Source organism: Myotis davidii, unplaced genomic scaffold (assembly GCF_000327345.1).
Source record: "Myotis davidii unplaced genomic scaffold, ASM32734v1 scaffold684, whole genome shotgun sequence".
Taxonomy (NCBI): domain Eukaryota; kingdom Metazoa; phylum Chordata; class Mammalia; order Chiroptera; family Vespertilionidae; genus Myotis; species Myotis davidii.
This window is the reverse complement of record NW_006295564.1, coordinates 1,271,799-1,282,526: the sequence shown is the minus strand read 5'-3', so window position 1 is coordinate 1,282,526 and position 10,728 is coordinate 1,271,799. Positions and strand designations below refer to the sequence as shown.

The window sequence follows — 10,728 nt, the reverse complement described above, 5'->3', positions numbered from 1 at the left end:
TGGTCAAGAGAGACCCTGCAGTAGATACGAGTGCCAGGTTTGTTCTGAGCTGAAAGTCTTATGACTTCAGTAGGTGTCTAAACTCAAGGCATTAAAAACAAGACCCAAAACTGTTAGGCAATAATATGACATAATCATTTCAGTAACAAGGAAAATATAAATAGCAGTCTGAGACCAGGCACCAAAACAAGGTCAGAGCTAAAACGGCCAGATCCAAGAGTCAGAGATCAGAATGCAGAGAGCAATGGTGCCCGATGAGTACTAGAAATATCAGAAGGAACACTCTGTAAAGTACATGATTGACCACTATACACCTAAAACTAATACAAAATAATGTTGAATGTAAACTGTAATTGAAAAAAAAAACTTACGTTGTACATCAACTGTAATTGAAAAAAATTATTAAAGAAAAAATTTAAAAAAAATTTTTTTAAAGAAGGCTGAGAGCATACCAACACAATTCATAAAGCCACTAGTGATGTTAGTGGCTTTGGACTGTTCTCTGGACTGTTTTGAATGCTAATTCAAGGCTTGAGATTCTGTATTTAAAATGAAATAAACTCAGTTGTGGTTTATTAAACCTAATCAACAAAAGAGTTGATAATTTAAGAGAAAAAGAAAAACTCACAAAGGAAATGAGTGCAGGGAAAAGAATGGCAGAGTCAATCCCTTGAATTTGCCCACAGCATCTTCAACCCCATGAAAGTAGAGAATTTGTGAGAGAACATGGTTATCAGCAGTGTCCAAAATAGGACATTGAGAAGGCAGGGCCTGGGAAAGGATGACTGCATTTGGTTTAGAAGGAGGCCTCCTTAACTGTGGTTCACTTATCTCTCTAGTTGATGGAAATGATACCAGATTGCAAAGGGCTGAAGAGGACTGAATAGTACTAAATGAGGCTAGTAAAAACCAGCCACTTATTCAAAGGAATTGGAGAACCAGAACATTTGAAAAGACAGCAGTATCAAGTGAGTTGTGTTCTAAATGGGGACTGGCTTATAAATGTGTGAAAATGAGAAGGAGCTATTGGAAAGAGATTGGAGATATTGGAGAGAGAGGATATGTGAGGATCTCTTTTAAGATTGAATGGGTTGTATTTTTCAACAAATATTTATGAATGCCTGCCATGCCAGGCACCTGGCTTATAGCTGTGAACTATACAGAACAATTCCTGCCCTCCTTAAGGCTTTTGGTCTTGTTAGTAAGTAATTGAGCTGAGAAAAGGAGGAAGCAGTATCTTTTTCCCTTATATTCCAGGGTAGCATCCTTTATAATGAAAGCATAATATGCTAAGTGTCCGACCGTTTGTATGACCATTTGACCAGTCGCTATGACATGCACTGACCACCAGGGGGCAGATGCGCCAACCAGTAGGTTAGCTTGCTGCTGGGGTCCAGCCGGTCGGGACTGGATGAGACAGGCCAGACATGCCCTGGAGCCCCCCTGCGGTCCCTCCCAGGCCCCAATCGTGCACCAGTGGGGTCCCTCAGCCTGGCCTGCACCCTCTTGCAGTCAGGAATCTCTCTTGTAGTCTAGGATACCTCGCTCTTTACCACCTGACTGCTTGCTGCTCCTTACCACTTAGCTCACTGCTCCTTAGTACTGCCACAGAGGCAGGAGAGTCTCCTGCCACTGCCATTGCGTTCGCCGTCTGTGAGCCCAGCTTCTGGCTGAGTAGCACTCCCCCTGTGGGAGCACACTGATCACCAGGGGGCAGACGCTAAACACAGGAGCTGCCCCCTGGTGGTCAGTGCGCATCATAGTGACTGGTTGTTCCACTGGTCTTTCCGCCATTCAGTTGATTTGCATATTAGGGTTTTATTATATAGGATTATTGACTGTAGTCCCTATGCTGTACTTTTGATGTAGTGCATTTTTAAAGATTGTTCTTGCTGCTGAGTAGAAATAGATTGGAAGGGGATAGGATGGAAATAGAGATAGGGCAGTGGAAGTGGAGATTGAGAGAGTGGCTGGATTTGAGATCTATTTTAGAGGTAGAACCAATGGACTTGGTGGCTAAAGGAAGAGGGAAAACTCTTAATTGGTAGGTTTGGCTTATACAACTGAATAGTTAGATGGTGGAGCCAGTTACTGAGATGAGAAAGAAATGTGTTTCTGGAGGGAATATGAAAAATTTCAATTCCAGTCACTCTTTGAAAAGCAATATCCAGACCCCAAGTATGCATGCTTTAAGCTCTACCAAATAACGAGACAACTCTGACCCTACTTTGGAAAGAGGAATAAAGTTAACATGTATCCAGTATCTTTTGTATGCCAGGTATTATTACACCTATTATCTTATTTAATGTTTACCACAGTCTTGTGAAATAAGTGATATTATCTCTGATTTATAGATTAGGAAATGGAAGCTCAGATGGGTTGGGTGACTCACACAGATTGCACAGCTAATAAGGTGACAAACCTATTTATGCAAAACCTTGAACTTGGTCTTCGAATACCAAGTTCAAAGCTGTTTTCAAAACACAACACTGCTGTACCCAGGCTTGTTCTTTATCCATAATCTTTGTCATTGAACTTCTTAAATTTGATCATAGGAAGAGTGTGTTGAAAGAAATCCAATTATTTCTCTCATGTCATTGTTTTCCTTTTTCTTCCAAATAAAACTTTTGATTAAGCAAATTAATATTTAATATACATAAGTGCTGGGCCTCTCCCAACTATTGTATGGTGTTAAACAGAGGGTAGTTTTTTTCCCCCACTTCCTTATTTTAACCATTTCACCATTTTATGAGAAAAAGAAATTTGAGTTTTAAAAACTCCGAAAATTTTACCTTTCTGTCTTCTGTGGTCTTTGAAGTCAAATATTAAAGTTTACCAACGATGAAACTATACTTCTGTATATTTAAGTAAAAGTTTGGATGAACTATTAACTTTTTACAGGCTCTTTCCCAACACCATCTCCTTCATAGCTGATTCACTTCCCTTTTTCTTGGGTATATCCCTGTAGTCATCATGTTTAGGTCAGATGATTCCAAAGAAAAACATTTGGGTGGCTTTGCAAAATGTAACAGGATACACCCGGTCCTATTAATCACTAACAGCAATCACTAGCCTATCAAAAAGCTAGATAAATGATATCATCTTAGTAGAAAAATACCTCTCGGGTCAGATGGGAAATGCTGAGAACAACTATGGCAACATTTTTCTCAGGAAAACATTGTCTTTTTCTAAATTAATCAGCTTTGGGAATAACTTCTCCCAAATAACTTATTTTTTGAAAATTACTAGAACTACCTCACACTCATTAGAATGACTACTATGAGAAAAATCCAGAAAATTACAGATGTTGACAAGGTTGTAGAGAAATTAAAACCCTTGTGCATTGCTGATGGGAATGTAAAATAATATGACTTCGCAAGAAAAAAGAGAATAGGGTGATTCCTCAAAGAATTTAAAATAGAATTACCATATGACTAGTAATTGGGTACATACACAAAAGAATTGAAAGCAGGGACTTTTCCAGTACACCAGGTTCGTAGCTTTATTCACAGTAGTCAGGGAGGGAATATGAAAAATTCTAATTCCAGTCACTCTTTGAGTGTAAGCAACTCAAATGTCCATTGACAGATGAATGGACAAACAAAATGTGGTCAAACATGTGGTCAAACAAACATGTAATGGAATATTATTCTTATACATGTGGAGTGTATAAAGCTGTGGTTGGGCCCTACCATCACGAATATATTTTAGAGAGAAAGACTTAGAATAAGAGTTTAGTGGTCCAAGGGCAACCTCTAACTTGGCATCTTATGTTACTCCCCTATTATTAATCTAAAAATTATAGTAAAAGTTGCCTTATGAGGACATATTTATATAGTAAAGTATTCCTTCAATCAAAATTAAATAATTAGGTATCTTCTATGTGCCAGGCACTATTCCAGATGTTGGGGATTTAATAAGAAATAAGATGCAGTTTCTATATTCAAGGGATTGGTGGGGCATTCTTATTTAGAAGGCTTTTATTCTTACTGATTTTATTTTATTTTTTCACCTGAGGATTTGTTTTTATTGATTTTAGAGAAAGGGCAAGGGAGAGAAACATCAATGTGAGAGAAATATCAGTTGCCTCCCATATGCACCCCAACCAGGGATGGAACCCACACCTGGGCATGTGCTCTGACTAGAATCGAACCCAAGTTCCTTCCCTTTTTTTAAATATATCTTTATTGATTTGATTTCAGAGAGGAAGGGAGAGAGAGGGAGAAACATCAAAATGAGAATCATTGATGGACTGCCTCCTGCATGATCTAGGGTCGAGCCTGCAACTCGGACATATGCCCTGATGGGGAATCCAACTGTGACCTCCTGGTTCATAGGTTGATGCTTCTGAGCCACCAGCGTGCCCAAGATCTTTCCACGCACTGGGACAGTGCTTCAACCGAGCCACACTGGGCAGGACCTAAAGGTTTTCATTACCCTCCTGGAGGGGCGAGTGTCCCCAGGTGGTTTTTTCACAAGCTACGGTAGGCATCCACAGTGTTGTCAGAGTTTTGTGTTAGGAAAATATCCAGCTTTGTCCAAGAGGAAGTAGAAGCGTCGGCCTTTGACCTTTAGAGACACTTGTTTCAAGGGAACAGTGAATTGCGCACCCAAGCCAAAGGGGGCGTGAGTGGTAAGGGTCACCTGCTTCCCTCCAGCCTGCAGTATCACCGAACCAGAGTGGAGGGAGAAGTCCAGCGGCAAGGACCAGGGTACTGATTACGCCGCCGCCCATGGCCAGGCCAGAGCGCGGAGCACACGTCCACATGGCCGGGGTCTGGGATCTCCGCATCCAGAGGCTGCGCCGGGACCCGGTGTCGGGCCAAAGCTGCGCGGGCCAGGGAGGCCCAGAAGACGGCCTGGCCAGCGCAGAAGAGCCCCAGAACCGCGAAAAAGCGGCCCGGCTCGTGCTCGAAGAGCAGCACGTCCCGCGCTGGGGCCCACTTAGTGCAGGGTTCGGCGCGAGGGGAAGCCCCGCACCGCCACGAGCTGCTCCACCAGCCACCGCCGCCCAGGTGCTGCCATCTCTTAGTGATTTTAGAGAGCGAGAAAGAGAGAGAAACATTCATGTGAGAGACATCAATTAGTTGCCTTCATATGCACCCCGACTGGGGACCAAACCCAAAACCTGGGTACGTGCCCTGACCGGGAATTCAACCAGCAACCTTTTAGTGCACAGGACGATGCTCGACCAACTGAGCCACACTGGCCAGGGCTAGAAGGGTTGTTTTTTTTTTAATATGGGTTTGTTTGTTTGTTTGCCCAGCCGGCATGGCTCAGTGTTTGAGTATTGACTTATAAACTGGGAGGTCATGGTTTGATTCCCAGCCGGGGCATATGCCCAGGTTGCAGGCTCGAGACCCAGTGTGGGGTGGGCAGATCAATGGTTCTCTCTCATCATTACTGTTTCTATCTCTCCTTTCCTCTCTCTGAAATACAAACATTGAAAGAAACTTTTTTTCCTAAAAAAGACATATATATATATTGATTTCAGAGAGGAAGGGAGAGGATGAGAGAGAGAGAAACATCAATGATGAAAGAGAATCATTGATTGGCTGCCTCCTGCAGGCCTCCTACTGGAGATGAGCCCACTACCTGGGCATGTGCCTTGACCAGGAATCGAACTGGTAACCTGGTTCGTGGGTCGACGCTCAACCACTGAACCATGCCAACTGGGCAGGCATTTTTATATATAGTATTTCCTTCCTTGATTCTTACAGAAGTCTCATGAGGTAGTCACGAAGAGACAGAGGCTTGGAGAGGTCCAAGAATTGTCCAAGGTCTATGATCAAGTAAATCATAAAGTATCCAAACTGAGGCTTTCTGATGGCAAAGTTCATATAGACAATGAAAATTAATATTTAACACATGAACGTGGAGATCTGACTTATTTCTCTGTATCCCTTCTTTTTTATGGTAGGCAAAGGGAAATTTTCATTCTAGCTGGTAGTGCATTTGTACTTCACATTTTGAAAAACCAGTAGTGTTCTGACTACTTATCTCTTGAGGCTACTTAAGCAACAACCTTTAAAAGATCTTAAGTGATAGCATGAAAACTCTTAAGTGCTCTTGTTGGAATTTTTGTTCTTGTCATAAAAATACTATCCAGGAGAGCAGAGATTTCTTACATAGTTCTTTTCTCTGCAATGCATAATGTAGGTATATAAATTGCACTTCCCTTTGGGGTAATGCAGTCACAAACAAAAAATGACTTTATTACACTGGGCTTCTGGAGTGTGAGAAGCTTGTCTTCACCTCTGCTATTTACCTTTTCCCCAACTTTGCAAAATGCACATAAGGTACATGGTAGATCCTCATTAAAACTTCAAGTTGAGGCAGCTCTCTCTGCTGGGAGCATGCCCTGGCCTTTCCCTTACCTCTCTCCCTCTCCCCCCACCCCTAGGGCATTATCTTTACCTTTCTCTTTCCTAAGCTCCAAGGACCCTTCTGCCTCTGTAACTTGTTCTGAGCCCATTTCTTCTACCATTTACTTCTTCTAATGAGAAAAAAACAAACAAACAAAAATTCAAGTTGAAAAGGTTATAGAAACAACTTCAAGTTGAAAAGAGCAGAAAAAGAGAAACTGAGTTATGGAACCTCTTTTTTTATGACAACATTCTTCAGGGTTAATATTTCAGGAAACTTAGTTTATCTAATATTTGCAAGTAGAAAAAAAAGCAAAGGGAGCTATGAACTTCTTTCAGGATTTAGTGAATTAAGATAAAATAGCATCCTTGTGTAAATAAGAGCATTTGGGTTTTGTGTTGTTTGGGTTGGTATTTTCTACGTGCATAACCAGCCATCTTTGAAAAACGCTTGAAGGACAAAAGAGCTTTGCCTGCAGGAAGAGGAGATAAGGAGGCTGAGCTAGGTTGTAAACATGGGTCTGCTCCTACTGGCTGATGTTGAACAGCCCAGTAGCTGGAATCAGAAACAAACAAATCTTCCTGTGGAGCCTTCACTAAATAGTAGCCATACTTGCCCTTTGACTTAAGCACAGAGAGGGGGTGAGGGGCCACTGCATTCTGGAGTGCTCTGATCCTGAGGTGGAGCAGAGGTCTGGAGTGTTACTGCTGCAGTTTCCCCAAAGCACTTAGAGGCCAAGAACAAAATGGTTCTTTTTGTTCAATGCCGCAGCTTGAAGACAACGTGAGCTAGAGTAGCCAGCTTCCTTCATAAGTGTGTGCAGAGAGTTTATGCTCATGTATTCATTCAACAAATATCGAAGGCTCACCATGTGGAGGTTCTGAGGCTACCATAGTGAAAGAGGCAGGCAAGCTCTCCATTCTGAAAGTTTCAATGCCACTGTATGTGGGCTGACTAAATCACCATTGCGTATCCCTGACTCTTTTATATTAACTCCCCATGGAAAGGGCCAGTGTAAGAGCAGAAAACCTGAACAGTATCTGATTCTAGCTGATTAAATAGATTCGTATCCCTTTCCTTTCTTGGAAAGGTGATCTTTCTCCTTTCTATTGCCTGGAAAGAATGAATGCCGCCCTGACCGGTTTGGCTCAGTGGATAGAGCGTCGGCCTGCGGACTCAAGGGTCCCGGGTTCGATTTCTGTCAAGGGCATGTACCTAGGTTGCGGGCACATACCCAGTGAGGAGTGTGCAGGAGGCAGATGATCGATGTTTCTCTCTCATCGATGTTTCTAACTTTCTATCCCTGTCCCTTCCTCTCTGTAAAATCAATAAAACATATTCAAAAAAAAAAATGAATGCCAAGTGCTGCAGGTAAAAGCTGTATACACTTGCCTGGCTGGCGTAGCTGAGCGGCAACCTGTGAACCAGGAGGTCCTGGGTTCGAGTCCCAGTCAAGGGCACATGCCCAGGTTGTAGGCTCTATCCCCAGTGTGGGGTGTGCAAGAGGCAGCAGCCAATCAATGATTCTCTCTCATCATTGATGTTTCTATTTCTCCCTCTCCCTTCCTCTCTGAAGTCAATATTCATTAACAACAACAACAAAAGCTGTATACACTCACATCATCCACCAGATTTGTTTCTGTGCTTTTCCATTTCTGGGATGTGCACTCAATTGCATTTTGGAAATAAATTCCTTCGCCTGTTATTTCTACCTTGATACATCAGTGTGATATCGAGCAGAGAGTTGGCAAGCTTTTTCTGGAAAGGACTGGATAGACACTATTTTAGGCTTTGCAGGCTAGAAGGGCTCTTGTCACTACTACTCCACTCTGCTGTTACAACGCAAAGCAACCATAGCTCCTACCTAAATGGGTAAGTGGGGTTATGTGGCAATAACACGCCAAAATTTGCATTCCATGTAATTTTCACATATAACAAATATTTTTCTTTTGATTTTCCCCCCAACCATCCAGAAATGTGAAAACCATTCTCAGCTTGTGGGCCATGAGTCATGATTTGCCAATGCTGTGGCTGTCATCCCCATGTGAGCAGTCACGTCAGCTTGGCTCTGGTGAGCCTGTTGCAAGCTCGAGTCCCACCCTCGGTTCTTGCCAGTGGCTCGAATATGTCACCAGAAGCCATTGAAAGGTGCCACTTTTCATGCTTTCTGATGATTGATCCCTCTTTTTCTGTCCCTTGAAAACATGCCCTTGACCGGAACCAAACCCGGGACCCCTCAGTTCGCAGGCCGACGCTCTATCCACTGAGCCAAACCGGCCTCGGCTTTTTTTAATCTTTATTGTTGAAAGTATTACATGGTTCCTCCTTTTCCCCCCATTAACCTCTTCCAGCCCACTCCCATCCTCCCCCCTGCCCTCTGAAAGTTCTTTAATTCCATTTTTTCAGAGGAGGGCAACACAAATTACAGTGTGCTCTCCTCACTCCCTCAGTAAGGCAACAACACCAGAAATCTATGGGGTTTTGTTGTTATGTAGGAAAACCTACTTGTAAGCATTTTCGGATAATTCTCTGAGAGAGCCAAACAGCTGTGTTGTGCATATTTAATGTCAACCTTGCACTTTTTATTGACCAGGATAATTTCATTCAGTCCCCTTGGGTTTGCTTTGTGCTGTGAAATCCGAGGAGCACTTTTGTTTCCTGTTGAGGTCCCTCCTGAGCCCCAAGGCCCAGAGCTCTCTGCTCACCTTCACTGAGCTTTACAGATAGCTCTGAGGTGTGCTCTAATGTGAAGGCATTTGTTTTCCGACCTAGATTCCCTTGCCTCTTTCACACCTCTTAATTCCCTGCTTTTGAAATGCCTTTGTTTTGAGGTGAACAACTGGCTAGTGGGGGATTTGTAAAGTGTATAGAGCCCTTGGAGGAGATTTTATAAACAAAGGCACTCTTTGTCAGCTATTATTATAAACTGGCTTAAATCCCTCCAGAAGAAATTATTTTTTATTACAGGTATCAGTAGGTGCAAGGCTGTTCCAGCAAAGCTCTGTCACATGGACTGTTTCCTAAACTTGATGTTACTATAATGCGGTTTAACCCCTTCCCCAACAATTTTTTTGTTAAAAACGTTTCTTTTTCAGACTAATTTTTTTATTTTGGTTCTATATAGTATTTTTGATGCTGGTTATGAAAACAGTTTGTAACTTGTCTTCCTATAAACCATATTTTTTTACCATATTTTCTTAGTATACTCGTCGACGACTGAAAAAGAACATTTTGTGAAAACGAGTATACACGTTTCTGCCGGGGAAGGGGTTAAAGGAGTAAACCCCTGGCGGATTCTCTGTGTGATCAGTTTTACCAAAAAGTTTGTACAGAAGACTGGGTTCAATTCCACCCTACTCGAGCCTGAAAACCTGGACTCATGCTTGATAATCTCTTTTTCTTATACCTCAATCTCATCTAAGAACCCTGTCAGGTCTGCCTTCACAATGATTCCAGAACCAGATCCCTTACTTCCTCAGTGCTGTAATCCTGACCCAAGCCCATGCCATGTCTCTCCTGCATTACTCCCCCTGCCTCTTCCCTGCTCTGCTTCCCTGGCTCTTCTGGCTTTTTTCCCTTCCTTCCTTCCTTCCTTCCTTCCTTCCTTCCTTCCTTCCTTCCTTCCTTCCTTCCTCCCTCCCTCCCTCCCTCCCCCTTCCTTCATATTTTAGATATTTTTATTAATTTCAAAGAGGAAAGGAGAGGGAGAAAGAGAAGTACCAATGATGAGAAAGAATCATTGATCGGCTGCCTCCTATACTACCCCTACTGGGGATGGAGCCCGCAACCCGGGCACGTGCCCTGACGGGGAATCAAACTGTGACCTTTGTTCATATGTCAATGCTCAGCCACTGAGCCACGCTGGCTGGGCCAGGCTTTTCTTAGCAGAGCAGCCAAAAGGATGCAGTTAAAAACCTCAGTCAGATTGTGTCTGTCTTCTCAACACCCTCCAATGACTTCTTCTCTATCTCAGTATAAAAGGCCTGCTGGTGGCCTAGCCGGTGTGGCTCAGTGGTTGAGGTTCTATCTATGAACCAGGAGGTCACAGTTTGATATCAGGCCACATGCCCGGGTTGTGGGTTTGGGCTTAATCCCCAGTGTGGGGCATGTAGAAGGTAGCCAATCAATGATTCTCTCTCATTATTGATGTTTCTCTCTTTCTCTCTCTCTCCCTTTCTGAAATCAATAAAAAATACATTTTTCAAAAAAAAAGGCCTTTCGATGGCTTACTTTATCCTTTGCCCCAGCTCTCCACTTCTCTTACCCTGTCTCCTATCACCCTCCCCATTGTTTACTCAGTTCCAGCCATACTGGCCTCTTTGCTTCTCAAACAACACGTGTCTGCCTTGAGGCCTTTGTACT

General features: G+C 42.9%; 2 protein-coding genes across 2 annotated transcripts in view; one reads left to right on the top strand and one right to left on the bottom strand.

Annotated features, from left to right (window-relative positions):
* Positions 1-970, top strand: part of GDPD1 (glycerophosphodiester phosphodiesterase domain containing 1) — a 27,438-nt gene extending 26,468 nt beyond the window's left edge. Inside the window, exon 12 of the transcript XR_001514989.1 lies at positions 840-970. The gene's annotated coding sequence lies outside the window, so the exon portion shown is untranslated. The remainder of the gene's footprint in view (positions 1-839) is intronic.
* A 3,314-nt stretch (positions 971-4,284) lies between these two features.
* TMEM223 (transmembrane protein 223) lies at positions 4,285-5,025 on the bottom strand. Its single transcript, XM_015568135.1, is given in 8 exon segments — positions 4,285-4,506; positions 4,508-4,693; positions 4,695-4,742; positions 4,744-4,787; positions 4,789-4,824; positions 4,826-4,846; positions 4,848-4,946; positions 4,948-5,025. Coding segments are annotated over 8 exon segments (546 nt in total). The 3' UTR covers positions 4,285-4,472.
* Positions 5,026-10,728: the final 5,703 nt, after the last annotated feature.